The sequence below is a fragment of the Lissotriton vulgaris genome, chromosome 5 (genome assembly GCF_964263255.1).
Source record: "Lissotriton vulgaris chromosome 5, aLisVul1.2, whole genome shotgun sequence".
NCBI classification, from domain to species: domain Eukaryota; kingdom Metazoa; phylum Chordata; class Amphibia; order Caudata; family Salamandridae; genus Lissotriton; species Lissotriton vulgaris.
The window spans coordinates 359,293,798-359,312,836 of record NC_141693.1 but is presented as its reverse complement, the minus strand read 5'-3'; the positions used below and the strand labels follow the sequence as shown (position 1 = coordinate 359,312,836).

The window sequence follows — 19,039 nt, the reverse complement described above, 5'->3', positions numbered from 1 at the left end:
ACATTTTCGCTTAAGATGAAACAATGAATAAAACAAGCAGAATGGAGTTTCAAGGACTTAAAACACAATGACAACTATATTATTTCATGAGTGTAAAAAGATTTAAGCCCTGCCCTTCATAAATAAAATATAAACAGTGTCCAAGGTTTTACAGATAAAGCGGTAAAGTACAATATCTTATGTGCAAACTAATTGAAGCTCCTGCTGATAGGGATGGAGTTACTAACATCTCGGTAACGCAGAATGTTTATGTGCAGTAAATGGTCGTGTGTTCTGGGTTGGCGTTCCCCATATCCCGGGGCCACATGACCGTAGAGGATGCTGAACATGTCCCTTGAGTTTGTTAGTTCCAGTTGATGGTTCTCCTAAGAGTTAGCTGCTAGATGCTGTTCTGGGTTCTGTGGCTAGTGGTTGTTGCAGTTGCCCTCGCTTCAATGAGTGAAAGGTGAATAAAACTCGTAAATTTCCCCAGACTGGCTAGTGTACTTGGTATATTTTCAGCAAAGCACATATCCTTGCAGCACTTAACCCCTTTTGAACGACATAGCATGAGGAGCAGGCGGTGTTGTTCCTCAGTCAATATGGGCCAGCAGCACAACAGATGGTACCAGGATTCTTTTCGGTAGTTGCATAACCTGCATGAGATGACCTCATCTTGGTGGGCTCAACCAGTATTGGTATCTGCTCTTGCCCCTCTTGTTCCATGGTTCTTCAGTCACACATCTTGTGCCTCTGTCCCCTCTCATATCCATCAGATTCCTTGCTCATCCACTGTGTGACTCATCCACCTTTAAATATATATTATTATGCCCTACACTGTTTCGTCTGTTTAGTTTGTTTTTCTCTCCTTCGTTCATCTTGTTTCTTACTCATCTTTAAGTTCTTTAGCACCTTCAATCTTCAGTCTTTGACGCCACCACATCTTTCTCTCATCGTGTCTCTCGCTCCATCCCTCCTTTACCTTGTTTCATCCTTGTCCCTCAACCTCTTGCATCCTGCCCCAATTCCCTCAGTTCCCCGAAAAGCATGACAGGGAATCTGGCACATCTTTCTTCTGCTGTGTCTGATGACATCCTGTTATCTTCTATATTGTGGAGACTGAAAAGTGGGTTCCATAAGGACTGGGTGGGTTACTCAGTCCATCTAAGCCTCTCTCCCTTCACCCAATCACATTAATACTCCATAGTTCGATTACTATTTTAGTACACTGTTAAGGGCTACAACATTAAAGTGAATAGTATGCTAGGGATGTAATGTCATTACCAAAAACATCCAATCCAGTGACATCGCTTCACATTGTCTAAATGCGGTCGGAGACAGGACACAAGAGTCCTGATGCCTGCTACGAAAGGACTTATGAAGGTGGATGTTGACGAATAGTCTCGAATTGAATGTGGACCTGACTACAAGCTGGTACCACTGAGTTTTCCCATACCAGTAAAAGTATAGTAACCTATTTCAAAATCATTATTTTGTTCACAACTTAAGCAGAGTGACATAGCGACCGGTCCTGAGGAATACCAAGAACCCTTCTGGTCTATTAAGGAAGAAACATGTCAACCTGATCCTAATATGGAACATCCATATCCCTATTTTCACTGAGCTTATTTTAACCTATTCACTGGGGACACTAATAAAGATTAATCTTGCACACAAGGAGATAGTTTTAACTCACATTTAATTCTATTTGTGTTTGCACTCTGCCCTGCATTGGATGACACAAAACACCTCATGCTCCCACAGGGGAGTTGTAGCCCACACTGGGTACCTTGCGGTCCCAGTGTGCAAGAGTGAACCCAGTGATGAAGCATGTCACCCTAGGGTGAGTGAGGATTTTCCTCTTAAACACATGAGTGCGTCTGTCCCTTCCTCCCTCCCCTTAGCTTTTTGATTGAGTTGCTTCGGTACACCATCCGGTTACCTTTTGTGAGTGTAGTGTTACAGTAGGTGGTAATAATTCCTCCTTCTAGAACCCCTGTAGTGAGATTATATCACTTCACATTGAACATGCTGGATAAGCCCTTACCTCCTTTTGATTTATGGTTTGCATACAGTTTACCAGCATATATGATTTAATCCAACTCTTCAAAGACGAACTGTGCTCAATTTCCTGCTTCACTACTTTCCCAAATTGTATGATACTGGGCACAAACATTTTGCCTTGCACTACTTATATTTCAACAACATTTCCTGTAGCTCGTTTCCCTCATTCCTCCTCAATGTTTGTGAATTTAGCTCTATGCTCAACCTCCGTGGAACACAGACATAGCACTATGGCCTATCACCACACTTTTTTGGTTGCTCCGACAAGACAATGCAAGTGCTGTCTGTTGCCAGACATATTGTGGCTTACCAAGAACGTAGAGGTGCTTGGAGCCCGTCCATTTCTTACCATTGGTTGGATTTTCCGTCACTCTCTTTTCCCTGCTTCTTATTCATGCCCAGTTTCTCAATTCTGTGTTTTCCTCTCCCATGGAGCATTGCCTCTTTAACATCTATTTGACTGCCTGGCAACTCTGTTCCCACTGCTTGCTTTTCAAGCACTGCTCTTTTTGTGTTAAACACTCCATGAGAGTGCATGTGATTTTGAGCTTTCTACCTTCGTGTACTTTCCTCCTCTTGTCTCCCCATCTTACTTTCCCCCAACCCCCATATTGCTACTGCCCTCCCTCCTGCATCCCCTGTCTTTCTTGCGTGTCCTGTGTTGCTCCGCCTTCCCCCGCCCACCTCTGTGCTGCTTTGGAGTCCCGTATTAGTATGGCGCCTCCCCACTCTCCCCTATGTTAGTTCAGCATTTCCCCACTCTATCCTGTGTTGCTTCCACCCAGCCCTGTTGCTTCCGCTCACCCAATTGTTAAAAAAAAGTAAAACAATGAATGCTTTTGCACGTTTTGATTTCTTTTTGGCTACCAATCCAATTTAGATCTTTAAAAAAAAGCGCCTGAGTCGTATTGCAGGCACACGCATGTGTGGTGCACACACCTACAAAATGACGCCGCTGGCTATTTTTGAAATACTTTAACCCTGAAGCACAGCATCGAGAAAGCTGTGCAATGTGGCTAACTATTGCCAAAGCAAATAGGCCCCACAGGCAGGATATTTTGGCTATGCCAATGCTTGTTCTACTTGGACTTCCTCGCTGACAAATCGATCATGCCTTTGAAGGTGATATAATTTGTGGTGATTATTTTACTTCTAATAATGTCACTTACCATGATGTCACTTCCCATAATGTTACATGAGTCGACGGTTATGATTACGACTCACATCCTCCCTCTCCTGGAATATTTTGAAGTTAGTACAACTGCTCCCTGCTCATTCAGAACAGGCACAACATGAACAGGCACAGACCAAGCTTTACAGACACACAAACACTTAGAAGAGACGTTGCCAAGAACAGCAGCAACTCACCACTCTCAAGTGAAATAGGTATGGGATGAGCTTCAGAACTTCGAGTGGACCCTCTCACACACACAGAACAGGTAGAAGCAGCAGCAATCAGTCAAAATTCATTCCAGATTAAGGAAAACATGGGCAGCTGCAGAGCAGTAAACGCCAACACTGAGATAATGGGTACAGCATAACCAACAGTAAACTCCGTTCACAAAGAACAGCAGCGTGCAACCTATCTAGCCCTGGGTGAAATTTAAACCATGCTAATGTAATTTGCACAGTTTCGGTAATTTTGCATTGTTGCACAAAAATACCCAAATTATGTCAAAACGCCACATCACATAATTGCAGAGTAGTTTTTAGCAAAATCGCCGAACAGCACGCCAAAACACTGAGGCTGTTGTTTGCAGCTATTGTGTTTTTTGCTCTATTGTTTTAGAACAAAATGTGTCCTGGTGTCAAAAACTGATGCAAAGATGCATTTCAGACTAAAATATAGCGGTGAATGATGGATCTGTATTTTGCATATTTACACATTATTATGCATAATTTTCCTGAAATGTTGCATAATTAGCAAAATCAAATTATGTGAATTTCCCACACCCCGGGCCCTACTTCTATCACTCACATAGCGCAGGTACAGTAAGGGAAGCAATTATGCAAGCTTCCTTCAGGCAGAATAGACACAGCGTGACCAGCAGCAGTGAAAGCAGCCCTCCGACAGCCTTCAGTAGAGTACAGTAGGGCAGCAGTAGGCCAAGCATCCTTCACACACAGAATAACGACAGCACTGGCAGGAGCAGCCGCTACGTTTCTTCACTACACAGGTACAGTACAGAGAGCAGGGTCTGGACACATTAACCCTCATTTAATAATGCAGCAGCTTGCATTTTATGTAGCTCTTAAACCTGACCTGAGAGCTGGTCCTCATAATAATAAGGACTATTAATGTTATTATTTTGATTATTAACATTCTTATTGCTACTAATTACGTAGGAAGGATACTACTATCACCACAAACAGCCACTTAACCACAGACTGTTTTGTCACTTAGTGCTGAAGTGTCACCTATCACTATGACCAGAGCCAATGAAATTATGTGATTTTGTGGCCATGGCGGTTTCTGCATAGTTAACGATTTTCTGCATTTGGCACATAGTTCACCAGCTGCTGCAAATTCTGCAGGTTTCAGCAAAAGCAATTGTTTCTAGCTCAAACGGACCAAAAGTTACTAAAAAGGTGACAACACATACTGCCGCACAGTGTACGACCCTTTGCAAAGGCTGACTGGCCACCTTTCTGCTGCTTATTTTTGTACTTGGGTGCAGTGCTTTAAATAGAAATACAGAAGTGCAGGCACGCACTATTTAGAGTACCTGTTTGCTCCTGAGAAGTGTCAGTGTTCTGCCATTAAGAGAGGAGCAGCTACTCTCCCTTTCAAATTATAGAAGTGCAGGTACTTAGTACCAAACAGCACTTTCCAATTTAAAGCACTAGTTGGGTTCAAGTGTTACTAATAAAGTGAAACCTTTCCTCAGGTAGCGTTAACATGTAAAAAAAAAAGGCCAAAATAATGAAGTAGTTCTAAAGCAAAACGTGCCACATAATTTGCTTTCCCTTGTCGCATAATTTAGTCAACTCTGCCACATAATTTAGACCTCTCCTGCCGCATAATCCTTGTGGACATGGCTATTCTCCAACTCGTCTTTAACATTAGCTCTCCTCGTCAGTTCTTCCAATGCCCCTCCTGGGCAGCTCGCTCACTTTGAGGTCCGCATGAAGCGTGTACCTCTCACTCACTCACTCAGAGGGTACACTCACCATCCATGTGTCCTTGGATGCGCTCCTCGCCGGATCTGTGGAGGCGGATGCTGCCTGGCTGTTCGCCATCCTCGCGCTGCGTCTCGCGAGCTGCCGCTTCCGGTCGGTGTCCCCCTGCCTGCGCCTCGTGCTGCCCCGGAGGGTTTGGTATGGAGGGTCTCCCTTCACTCCTGCAGTCAGACGCTCCGCGCCGCGCTGCCCGCATCAGCCTGGCATCTCCCTGCTCCCGGTGCCGGCGAGAAGCCAGGAGCGAGTGGCACCAGCGCCAGGAGGCAGGTATTCCTCCAGGTGCCAAGCCCAAAGCACTACAGACTGTCACCCTGCCCAGAATGCAAACACCGGACCTGCCTGCTTCCTGAACTCCGGGGAGTGAGCCTGTCTTCTGCAGACATGAATACACACCTGAGACACTTCCTGTCTCGTGAGTAAACTGCACCCATCGGTTGGCCTGCCTGCTTCAGACAAGCCAGAGGGGCAGGCACGTCTCTGTGGCGCACTGACTGCTGGAGCCAGCTCAGTGGGGCGTTTTGCCTTGTGTAGGCACTCCGGAGGTGACTTGCCTGCTCCACACACACTACGTGGGGACCTACGGCTTCTATAGTTACTACATAGAGCTGTTTGTCAAATGCAGACGCCCGAGAGGTGGATTTCCTGACAGCGAATCTGCCTGCCCCAAATACACCTGTAAGAAGGCTGCCTGCTTGTTCCAGTCACACCTGAGAGGGGGCGGCTTAGCTGCTGCAGTCACACCTGAGAAGGGCTCTTCCAGCTGCAGGTTTCCTGGTGATATAGCCTATCCATAGGTTCCTTATATACGTAGGTAGCCTTCCTGCTCCCAAAACTCTGTGGCACTCACACCACGGGTAGCCCGCATGGCTGCCTCCTGCAGACGAACCGGAGAGGAAGCCGCCACACCCACCGCAGGTACACCTTCCTGGGACCCTAACTGCTGTAGATCCCACAGAGAGGTGTTTGCCCCCTCAGGCACCCGAGAGGTGCCCTGCCTGCTGCAGACACTCTCGAGACAGCCCGTCTAAAGCACAACAACACGGAGAAGAAACCTCGCCTGATGCAGGCGCACTATGCATTTTTAAAGCGGAAACCCGATCTCACGCGCACAAACAAACCTTCCTTTCTGGTTTTCCATTACTGGATATCCAGCTCATTCAGCCCCTTGTCTCGCTTCTCGCCAGCTTTGTGGTTGCCATTATCACATGACAGCGACACCACTGCAGGGGCTGCCATTCCTCATTCCTCTGCATTCATTTAATATGTTGAGCGCTCCGACAGGTTTTATTGGCCTGAGGAAATGGGTACATGCATAAAAGGTCGAGCATATGGCGCTGAATAACCTATGCTTAACATTACCTGCCTCAATGGCACTCGACTTATTAGTCTCGGAAGGATGAACGTCTGAGAGGACTCGCCAGGCTACAAACCGAAACCAAAGGGTCAAACACAGAGGGGCATATTACCAAGGGGGGCGATAGGCAATTATCGCCGGTTTAGCGATCGTTTTCGGCCGCTAAGCGGCGATAATTCTATCGTTTTATTAGCAAGCTGTCACTAACTGATGTTAGCGACAGCTTTTAGGCGATAGCGAGCGTTTTGGGGTCCACTTTGCATGTGAGCGATGTTTATCGCTAATGACATGCAAAGTGGGCGTACCCAACCTGTTAGCGACTGAAAGCAATCGCTAACGTCGCTATCGCCTATTAGCAAGGCAGGCGCAGCGATGGAAATATTCCCGCTATCGCCAAAAATTAACGCTTGCTCAGACCAGTTCTTAGCCATGTTATCCAATGGGAGGTGGATAACACTCTAAGAGCATTTTGTCGCTAATGCGTGAATATCGCTGTATTCTCAGCGATATTCACACATTTCGCCGCTATCGCTGGATATTTTGCACAATGGAGAAAAACGTTGCTAATAGCATGTTTTCTCCGCTAACATATCCAGCGATAGGCAGCGATAAAAAAATAGCCGCTAAGCCTGTTTAGCGATAAATATCGCTACTTGTTGATAATATGCCCCAGAGTTTTAGAGGAGATGCGCTCATCCAATGAGCCATCAGGCCTAGCACAAGGGAATCTAATACTAATTTCATACTCAGTCCCAGCCCTCAGGTGTGTATCTTGTACATTTGCAGCAAATAAATAGCTGCTCTGGTAACAAATTGGTGTGCATAAGATCACAAGATGTTATCAAATGTACAGAAACATGTAAAGAGAGCTGATACTTAAAAGGTGTCCAGTCAAGAAAGGATTTGGGGAACTACAGAGATATAGGGCGCTGGACCAGGGCGATTATGGAGAGAAAAGCCATAGTTATTAAGGCGTTCCGAAAGGGCATCAATTGGGAGAAGACTTGAAAATAGACAGGTAGAGAGTTCCAAGTTTTGTAAGCAATCACACAAAAGGCCCGACTGCCCGTCAGTGACCACAGACCCTTGAGACCCACAGAAAAGCTTCTGAGGCTCTGAGAGCAAACTGGACTCTAACAGTAGACATTTTCTTGAAGACAGTTTGGGCCAGAGCGATGTTAGGTGCCAAGGACCATGCAGGTAGCTTTGAAGATGAGCTGTTTTTCCAATCTGTAGACATTCCAAACTTTTAAGAGGGGATGAGGCAGAAGAAAATCTTTAAAAGATCTTCAGCGCATGGCGAAGAGCCTAAAAAGACAACATTGAAATAGTGGAGATGGTTATGTCTATCACCCTGGGCCACGAGGTCACGAGTGTGTGTAGGAAGAAAAGGAAGAACAATGCTCAGAGGTTTTAGCAACAGAAAACAGGTCAAGGCTACCTTGTTGACATGGGCCAATAGGGAAGGACTCTGACCAAAATGAAGGGCAGTGTCACAGACTGAAGAAACAGTAATTGTAGCTGAAGTGAACTCATTGGACCAGAGGCCACGAGGAACGGTAGATGGTGAAGAGCAGCGAGACACAAATAGAAGCTTGGTTTTGTCAGTGTTTCATTTGAGGGAGTTAAAGCTCACCCTCTCAGACACTAAGATTATGCAATGAAAATTCTTGGTGCATCCCAGGTTATTGTCATCAGGTGGGATCACATTTGTGTGTTATCCACCTACTTCATAAACCTAACTCTGGAAGATCAGGTCAGGTAAGCTGAGCAAGAGAGAGTACATACCAGTCGAGTCCCCTGATACGAAGGACGTACGATTCTCAAGCAGGACGGACGGCCACTTTACTGGTTGACCGTCCTGTCGTCTTTTTTTGGGGGTTATTCATGCCCCATTAATACTGAGGATGGACGACCATTATATCGGTGTGTCGTCGTGACAATTCAGGCCGGGGGTTATATATGCCCTACTAATATGAAGGAAGGTACCCTACTAATATGAAGCAAGACTCTGGGCCACTAAAAACGCCTCTGAATTTTGGGAAATATTATCCAAGCAATTCTGTACTAAAAGATTGTTTACAAGAACGAAGCCTGATAACATTTGGAGTCCCTGGTTCAGGACCCTCTTTTGGACCCATAAGAGACTATGAGCCCTGACGAAGTTCCAATGGAACGGAATGCGTTGGCTGAGATTTTAAAAGATTGAACAGAATAAAGGACTTTTTGGGGATAAATTGGAAGCTTTTTGAACTCTATCATTTGGTGCACCGTCCTTTTTCTCCAAAAACGTTGGTATCTGTTTCTCAGTGGAGTATACGTGCGCCAAGCTCCGGACGTGTTTTGCACAAACTAAGGACTCAACGATTGACTTTGAAATTGAGGTGCCTAACCATGGTCAGCCGCACTGTTTGTTTTTAACAAGAGAGTACACACATATTAGGGTGCAGGGCTCAGAGAGGAGCCTTGTGGGACTCCAGGAGTAAGATGTTTGTATTCTGAGCAAAAAGGAGCAAGGTAGACTTTCTGAGCTCTGTAAGTAAGTTAAGACTCTATCTAATCCAGAGCCGAACCCTGAATCCCTAATACCTGGAGGCGGAGTAGAGAATGGCCACTGGATGCCATATCAAATAAGGCAGATAAATCTAGAAAAACCAGGGCAGAAGATCTGCTTTAGCCAACCAGCATCTGAAGATAATCAAGCATCAAGCCAGTGCCTAATTTTACAAGAATACGTGCTTTGCTCAGCAGACAGCAGTCCATGGTATTGGATGTCGGGGTGCTGAATACAAAGTTTGTGTGGTCTCAAGTTCACCTCAGGACTCTTTCATCCACCAGCAGACACTCCCTGCCCCTTTATCTCGTTCTTTCAGGTTGTTTCTCATTGTTGCGTCCCTCTTTGTTGCTATTTTTCTGTCTTTATTGTCTTGCTTATTTCCCTTTTTTGTATATTCTCCCTCTCAATTTGAGTCAAAGTCTAATGAAGAAAAATAAGTGCTGAACCCCAAAAAAATGTGTACCAGTTGGCCCCACCTGCAGCCACCAGCTCAAATTAAGCACTGCCTGTGATATGTTTTAAAAGCGGTACAAAAGGGGGTGGTGATGGACGGAGCATCTGAATCAATCAAACGCTCACACCCAGTCAAAAGATCTGAGTTTAATCCATCACCGTTCTTTAGCCCACTCTGCCACCCCAGTTCAGACATGGCTATATGCAAATCAGTCTGATCCTGTGCCTCATGGGAACAGTCCAGCCCAAACTGCCAAGCCATGTCTTCCCTGGACCCGAAACAAGCTTCCGAGGACCGGTTTCTGGCATTCAAGCCGTCTTCAGCCTGGCTTGCTTGAATCCAGTGGCAAAGTGAGCAAGGGACTCACGTCTGAGCATACCCTGCCACACTTATGGCGGCCAAAAGCGGTACAAAAGGGGGTGGTGATGGACGGAGCATCTGAATCAATCAAACACTCACACCCAGTCAAAAGATCTGGGTTTAATCCATCACCGTTCTTTAGCCCACTCTGCCACCCCAGTTCAGACATGGCTATATGCAAATCAGTCTGACCCTGTGCCTCATGGGAACAGTCCAGCCCGAACTGCCAAGCCATGTCTTCCCTGGACCGGAAACAAGCTTCCGAGGACCGGTTTCTGGCATTCCAGCCGTCTTCAGCCCAGCTTGCTTGAATCCAGTGGCAAAGTGAGCAAGGGACTCACGTCTGAGCATACCCTGCCACACTTATGGTGGCCAAAAGCGGTACAAATGGGGGTGGCGATGGACGGAGCATCTGAATCAATCAAACACTCACACCCAGTCAAAAGATCTGGGTTTAATCCATCACCGTTCTTTAGCCCACTCTGCCACCCCAGTTCAGACATGGCTATATGCAAATCAGTCTGACTCTGTGCCTCATGGGAACAGTCCAGCCCGAACTGCCAAGCCATGTCTTCCCTGGACCGGAAACAAGCTTCCGAGGACTGGTTTCTGGCATTCCAGCCGTCTTCAGCCGGCTTGCTTGAATCCAGTGGCAGGGTATGCTCAGACGTGAGTCCCTTGCTCACTTTGCCACTGGATTCAAGCAAGCTGGTCCAGGAAAGACATGGCTTGGCAGTTCGGGCTGGACTGTTCCCATGAGGCACAGGGTCAGACTGATTTGCATATAGCCATGTCCGAACTGGGGTGGCAGAGTGGGCTAAAGAACGGTGATGGATTAAACCCAGATCTTTTGACTGGGTGTGAGTGTTTGATTAATTCAGATGCTCCGTCCATCACCACCCCCATTTGTACCGCTTTTGGCCACCATAAGTGTGGCAGGGTATGCTCAGACGTGAGTCCCTTGCTCACTTTGCCACTGGATTCAAGCAAGCCAGGCTGAAGACGGCTTGAATGCCAGAAACCGGTCCTCGGAAGCTTGTTTCGGGTCCAGGGAAGACATGGCTTGGCAGTTTGGGCTGGACTGTTCCCATGAGGCACAGGGTCAGACTGATTTGCATATAGCCATGTCCGAACTGGGGTGGCAGAGTGGGTTAAAGAACGGTGATGAATTAAACCCAGATCTTTTGACTGGGTTTGAGGGTTTGATTGATTCAGATGCTCCGTCCATCACCACCCCCTTTTGTACCGCTTTTGGCGGCCATATGTGTGGCAGGGTATGCTCAGACGTGAGTTCCTTGCTCACTTTGCCACTGGATTCAAGCAAACCGGGCTGAAGACGGCTGGAATGCCAGAAACCGGTCCTCAGAAGCTTGTTTCCGGTCCAGGGAAGACATGGCTTGGCAGTTTGGGCTGGACTGTTCCCATGAGGCACAGGGTCAGACTGATTTGCATATAGCCATGTCTGAACTGGGGTGGCAGAGTGGGCTAAAGAACGGTGATGGATTAAACTCAGATCTTTTGACTGGGTGTGAGGGTTTGATTGATTCAGATGCTCCGTCCATCACCACCCCCTTTTGTACCGCGTTTGTCCGCCATATGTGTGGCAGGGTATGCTCAGACGTGAGTCCCTTGCTCACTTTGCCACTGGATTCAAGCAAGCCGGGCTGAAGACGGCTGGAATGCCAGAAACCGGTCCTCGGAAGCTTGTTTCCGGTCCAGGGAAGACATGGTTTGGCAGTTCGGGCTGGACTGTTCCCATGAGGCATAGGGTCGGACTGATTTGTATATAGCCATGTCCGAACTGGGGTGGCAGAGTGGGCTAAAGAACGGTGATGGAATAAACCCAGATCTTTTGACTGGGTGTGAGGGTTTGATTGATTCAGATGCTCCGTCCATCCCCACCCCCTTTTGTACCGCTTTTGGTCGCCATATGTGTGGCAGGGTATGCTCAGACGTGAGTCCCTTGCTCACTTTGCCACTGGTTCAAGCAAGCCGGGCTGAAGACGGCTGGAATGCCAGAAACCGGTCCTCGGAAGCTTGTTTCCGGTCCAGGGTAGACATGGTTTGGCAGTTCGGGCTGGACTGTTCCCATGAGGCACAGGGTCAGACTGATTTGCATATAGCCATGTCCGAACTGGGGTGGCAGAGTGGGCTAAAGAACGGTGATGGATTAAACCCAGATCTTTTGACTGAGTGTGAGGGTTTGATTGATTCAGATGCTCCGTCCATCACCACCCCCTTTGGCTGCCATATGTGTGGCAGGGTATGCTCAGACGTGAGTCCCTTGTTCACTTTGCCACTGGATTCAAGCAAGCCGGGCTGAAGACGGCTGGAATGCCAGAAACCGGTCCTCGGAAGCTTGTTTCTGGTCCAGGGAAGACATGGCTTGGCTGTTCGGGCTGGACTGTTCCCATGAGGCACAGGGTCAGACTGATTTGAATATAGCCATGTCCGAACTGGGGTGGAAGAGTGGGCTAAAGAATGGTGATGGATTAAACCCAGATCTTTTGACTGGGTGTGAGGGTTTGATTGATTCAGATGCTCCGTCCATCACCACCCCCTTTTGTGATATGTTTTAAGCACACTGTGTGCCAGGAGATAATTTAAAGTCTGACACCCAAACGCTATGCATTAACTACTGCACCCCACCTTCTCCTTGTTTAGCCTCAGCCCACAGCTCATTTTAACAAACTCGATTAATACAATCATAGGTTCCTTGCTTTAGAGCGGAGGCTTCAAGGCTCTAGAATCATGTTTTGCTCATTATGTTATGTCGTGTTGGTTTCTGGTATAGTGCTCTATGCCGAAGTCAGCTCAGAGGTAGTTAGTGGTGACCCATATTTGAAAAGGGGCCCAAGGAGAGAGAAGCAAGAACAGAGCACCATAGAGTGAATAAAGAAGTACTTAAAAGTACTACTAGTGAAATAAGAGCTTTTAGAAAGGATCCTACTGGTGGCTTGGAAGAGGTATCTATCACTCAGTGACTCCAAGCGGGCACTCTGTAACTTCACTCATAGCACAGCCAGTTTTAGTATGAGACAGAGACATTTGAATTGTATCCTGCTATCAACGGAAGCTAGTTCAAATCTTTTTCTCTGCTGAAACAGGATTACATTTCTTTAATCCTGTGTCGCTGGAGACTATATAATTCTATGATTTTTTAGTTTTCTTTCTACACCTAGACAAAAACTTGCAAGGGACAAATGCATCAATTACTACTGGGCAAAGTGAGATAGGTGTGCACCCAATTACTTTTTAACTCTGCTGGTTAAAAATATATATTTTGAGCAGTGACATGAATCTGAGGATCCATGACAAACTCTCCGTCACATAATATTAGAAGATCTTTACTTTCTAGGAAAATGTCCTCGTTGAAGATCTTAGTTTAGAAGCTAGGCTCAAACATTTACTGACCCTTGCTTTAGGAGAGAAAAGATCACCTATCCAATATTCATTTGTAACCTGTCTTCCTTCATCCAGCATCCGGTATCAGTGCGGTCAGTACTAAAATTGTTACTCATGAATCACTTTGATGATAATCTGGGTGTTGGTATAGGTTTAGAATTAATATGGAAGAAAGAGGCTTGCATAAAAATCTCTTAATTCCTCCAACACGGCCCTTTAAGTAGCAGATACACCAAGCTTGTGACAGCTTTTTTTGTAGAATGAGTGGTAGAATTGGGAATAAGTAAAGGATAGCTTGTAATGGAGTAAACATGAAACACGTTTATGTTGCCTTCCACTTAATTGCTTCAGGCTAATTTTTAATCTCGAGAGAGGCAAAACCTTCCTTATTTTAAGGATGCAGCCATAGCTCAACATAGCAGCTTACAATAATATTTAAAAAATAGTACAATTTCCTAGGAACATAATTCAATTTCAAGATTTTGACACATTGGTGACCCTTCACAGACCAACACCTGATAATATTCAGGTGTCAAGTGAGTCATTGAGTTGTCTTCCAGGGGTAAAACCCACTTGCTTGAAAGACACTTCTTTTATTCATATATACAATATCACTGTACACTTACTGAATAACTACCGCAGCTCTTACTAAGGTAGATTTACTTTTTTTGTATGCTGGCGTCTTCCTACTTAATGCAACCCCTAACAGTCATTGCTAATCACTTGAAAAATACAAGACAGTGTTCAATGGATTACACCATTTTGTCTGGGCTATCTATTTGATTTTAAATTTATAAAGCATGTGATTACGCTTGAATAGTCTACTGGCGCTGGAAAGATAAAGATCCATTGCTTCGTTAAGGAATAGATGCGTTTCTTTAACTAATTTGCAAAAGTTCCGAATATTGGTTTCTCCACAAATTATTGTCAGAAGATTGCTCCAAGCCTGAGCAGTCATCACAGAAAAGGCTCAACCATCTGTGCAGGATTTATTACATCTGGGAATATTCACCAACTGTAGCATACCGGGGTATGTATGGGAAGAAGGGGGATGTGATATAGTTTTCAGGTGTAGGGCCATGCATGGCCTTATGTTAAAAACATGGAGCCTTGAAATGCAGCATTTCTAAACAGGGAGCTAGGGAAACATGGAACGGTGAGAAGAGTTACAGATGATCCTGCTGAGACCTAAAATTATCCTGGCAGCCGCGTTCTGTATCAACTGCAGCCTATGAAAGAGAAGAGCAGAAAGTCCAACAAGGAGGGAGCTGCAGTAGTCAATTTACCAGAAATATGAGACTGGACTAGCATTTTCTTTAAAAGCAACAACTGAAGCCTCAGTAATTTATATGCCAAACAATTTTAACACTCCTACACACAGTGATGATGTGTTTCTTTCTGTTTTTATTCATCCGTCAGGACAAAATCTTTGGCTTGTAAATTGCTAATAGTAACATACCTGCAGATGGATTTACATACCCCTTAGTCTCAAAAGGCTTTGACCTGATCTCTTAAATTTCCAGAGAAGGGAATACCTGGATGGATGCGCCTTGGCTTATTACTTCAATACTGCGTCCCAAGTAGGCAACAATGCATGTAAGGCAACCAGGTTAAGAACTAGCATTGCCCGAGGTTCACATTTTGGATTTCCTTTTAAAAGGGTCTGTCTACTGGACTGTAACCATCACATGCTGAATCAACGTCACGCGCCTTCATTTCCTAAATGTTCCATAGAAAGGCTTGAAGAAATGAGACCTCTGTATCATGTCTTTGATACACTCTAACAATCCTCTCACATCTTTTTAACTGGAGCATTAGGATGTTTGTTGCTATACACTGGTCAATCTATATGAAGTATTATGTACAACATGAGGCTATAATGTTGACATTTCCCTTTGGTCTGTTTTTAAAGGCTAATCCCCATGATTATATAATGACATGGAAAGCTTGTGACTCTTGTTACAGCAGAACATTTGATAGCACAGACCTATTCTTTTTCCCCTCTCTTTTGTGTCTGTAATATGCACCTTTATTGCATTTTACTTTGTTGAATTTTCACAAGTGAGGCGCTTACTGTCCTATTTGTAAGATCCAGATAGCATCTTTGTTTCTTAAATGCCATTCAAATAAATGGATAGTTAATTTCTTTCGACAAACGGTTATTGGAAATCTAAATGCAAAATAATGAATTACATTCAAACCATGAATTTTGGATTGAATCATTTGCGGAAAAAATGCTGGTGGGAATGAATACTTTAATATTTTTCTGTAGGTACGAATGTAACAATATATGTGTTTGTGTGATTCAACAGGAACAATGTAAAGAGAGGGCTTACACTGGCCTGGATTAGGTTGAATTTGGTGTTCATATGTTCATAAAATTCCGGAGTTCTAATCACGTTTAATAATGCATTAAACCTCTAGTTCTATGAACATATCTTTGAGGGTTTCATCAAGCTCTGCCTGCATTGACTAAATACCAGTGTATAAAGAATTGGGGATATGTTGTATATTTTTGTAAATTTTCTCATAGAAGTCCTGTATAGCAGAAGAGCCCCCAAAACTACGCTATTTACATCAGTAGCGACCCAGGTAAATGGCAAGCGTTGTAAGATAAAGGAACACTTCCTCTTATCCATGTTGATGATAACCCTCATTGGCGTGTTGGGCCATAGGAAACACTCTGTCTTTGCCAGTGATTGGTTGCCTTGATCCATGTAATAACACATTTGCCCATCACCCCTTTTCTCCTCCCCTGCCGGTTCATTTTTTAGAACAGGCCCAAAGGGGGAAACCCATTTTTGGGTTGATATTGATCAAACAGTCTTTGCATGGGAGGTGTGTATCTGATCGAATAGATTCTGGCACCAGATGGCCCGTGGGATGAGGGTTGGTTGTCTCCCTAAGATCCTTCTGTGACTTAATGCCAACTGTTGCTAAAGTTTCGCAGGAGCCATATCATCTGGTAGTTTTCTCCAGAGTCGAAAACATGGGCATCATTTGTGATATCTGCTGCTATCCCGTTGACTTTGTTGGTAAAGATGTTTCTGCTCAGAAGTCCACTGCACGAGGGAGAAGGGAACAAATGCTCAATTCTCTCATCGCTTTCTCCTGTCTCACTATGTTGGATTTTTTTTTATATGATACTTCTTCAAAAAAGCCACGAGAGGCATCATGCAATTGCTGCTCCTGTACAAAAGGCATCATGCGATTGTGGCTCTTGTACAAAAGGCAACACTCAATTTGAGCTCTTGTACCAGGGTGTTACATCTGGCACCTCTGTTCGGACTGCAGATGCTCTGCAAGTAAATGTCATGTGCCCAGAACTAGCGCTGCAGTCCCATAATGAGGCATTATTTTTCTTCCAGGTGAAAGTAAAACACTCTGCAGTAGAACCCTTATCAGGAAGATGATGTGGATCTAACATCATTTCTGATGTGGATGAGAAGCGGCCTGCGACATAACAAAGACTTCCACTTGCATGTCAGATGTCTTAGTCGTATAAGCCCTGACTTCGAAGTCATCCATCTTCCTTGGTTTCGAAAGCAGTACACAAGGGAAGATATGGAATCAGATAGGAATTTCAATTTAGAGGCTTCATCACTGGAACACGCCTGGAAAGGATTCCACTGACTCCCATGGGTTTTGTTGTACCGTGGAATTAGTTACACTCGTAGTCAACATTTCTCTGAGGTATAAAGTAACATCAGAGACTTGTTCTGAGTTCATCATATGAGTCAGTCTGATTATCAAGGAATTTAATAATTAGTTTACGTTGATAGAGACCCACCCAGTGTATCAGCAGACTACGCTTTCAAGTCCATGACCGCCATACGTATTTCATATTTGCAGATCAACCTGAGCCAATGTGGGCTCTCTGAGAGTTCATGGAGACAGCATCAGAGCTAGGTAGGATTCCCCAGATGAGGCCTCCTTTGACGGCAGTCTTTAGCTCCTTGCTAATATGGGTTGTAAACTCATCTTCTGAAAATAAGGACATGCACGCATCATCTATACCTGAACTGGATTCAGCAGCATGTGCGGGTATCAAACTAGCTTGATCTGAAAATGCTTTGGACATTGTTTGAGAGACAATAGGTGCATGGGCTGTCAGTGAAACAGAAATGACGCTTAGCGACAGGGTACACTCGGCTTTCCTATGAACGCTTTAGATGTGTTCACAGAAATCACATTTGTTTAAATCGAACGCGTGGAACTATAAGCAGAGAGGACTGCAGCCTTCAGAATGATTTCCACCTGAGCTGTGTATAATAGAGGAGGGGAGCATCCTCTAAGGGTATTGGTTCCAAGGGATAACAGGGAGCAATGGATGGATGTTTCAGAGAATGTCTCATTCAATCAATCAGGTATTTATAGAGCGCAGCAGCTTCTCAGAAGAGTGTCCCGGCACTGGGAAAAACTGCTTACTCATCCAACCCCAGAACTAAAGCCCTCAAAGAAAGCCGGACCAAACAGCCAGGTTTTGACGCTTTTCCTGAATAGTGGCTCTGACCTAATATTCCAAAGGTGAAGCGGAAGCTGACTCCAAGCACCCGAGGCGTGATACGTGAATGATGTGCCACCTCACTTCTTCCGTTTGATCTTGGAGACCTGTAATAAGCAGGCTTCTGATGAACAAAGAGTTCTACTCGGAAGATAGTGCTAAAGTCTTGCCGAAAGATAGTGAGGACCAGAGCCAAAGAAAGCACGATGAGCCATAGTCAAGGCTTTGAATTGAACCATCACCTTAACGGTCAACCAGTGAAGGGTTTTCAGATAAAGTGAAATGGATGCCCGCTAGGTAAACTTTAAAAGTAGTCTAGTCTAGTCACTGCGTTTTGTACTACCTGCAGTCTCTTAAAGAGGTACTTAGGCAGATCAAGACAGAGGATGTTGGTGTAATCAATGCATGGTGTAGTTACAGCATGAATCACCATTCTCTGAGCATGAGATGGGAGTAATCTTATGAATTTTTAGGTCGAGCCTGGGCAGCTCATGTGCTGCTCTGCGAGGCATGTTTTATCAAGGTAGGGCTTTGAAGTTCTGCCCACTTTCCGTCCACAGTTTTCACTGGCTTGTGTCATTGTCCACCGTAAACTGTGGCTGCTTAGTAGTCCCTCCTTAGTACTGCCTTGTCTCATTTTGTAACCTCGCATGGCGACACCACCTGTTACCTGTGTTGTTGCTCAGTAGGCTTTAGCTGCAGCCTCCGAGCTCTTTTTTCTTAAATAGCTTTGTCCTTGCTGCTTTTGCAGTCTCTATGCAATGTCGAGGTCTGAAGCCCAATTGCAAAGGATGCAGTAGGTTGTACTGTTCTAAATAGCCTGAGAGATAACTAGCTTCTCCAGCATCTTCGATGCTGCAGGGAACAATAAGATGGGCCTAAAGTTGCATTCGATCAGCGGAATGTTTCTTCAGTAAAGGGATCAACTTAGCCTCCTTCGACTACACACTAGCAAATTGAATTGAAAGATTGAATAGGTGATTGAAGATGGGATTAATCACTTTCACTACAGATGCTTGAATCTGTGGCAGCAAAGGGTCATCTGGATTATTTATTTTCTGCTGAAAATATATGCGTAGCAAAATAGGTTGTCTGAGCCTGTCTAATCGACCCATAGTACAATTTCAAGGCTTGTCTATAGATCTGCTGACCCATAAAGGAGTAGTGATTTCTCCATCATCT

At 45.0% G+C, this 19,039-nt stretch overlaps 1 protein-coding gene across 2 annotated transcripts in view; it reads right to left on the bottom strand.

Moving 5' to 3' along the window:
- Nucleotides 1-19,039, bottom strand: part of RAP1GAP (RAP1 GTPase activating protein) — an 870,529-nt gene that overhangs the window by 276,316 nt on the left and 575,174 nt on the right. Inside the window, exon 1 of one of the 2 annotated variants that reach the window (XM_086921673.1) lies at nt 5,215-5,502. The exons of the other annotated variant lie outside the window; for it this stretch is intronic. Within the exon in view, the coding sequence (XP_086777799.1) occupies nt 5,215-5,283 (69 nt within the window). The 5' untranslated portion in view covers nt 5,284-5,502. Of the gene's footprint in view, nt 1-5,214; nt 5,503-19,039 lie in introns of those variants that run through there. 2 annotated transcript variants of the gene reach the window in all.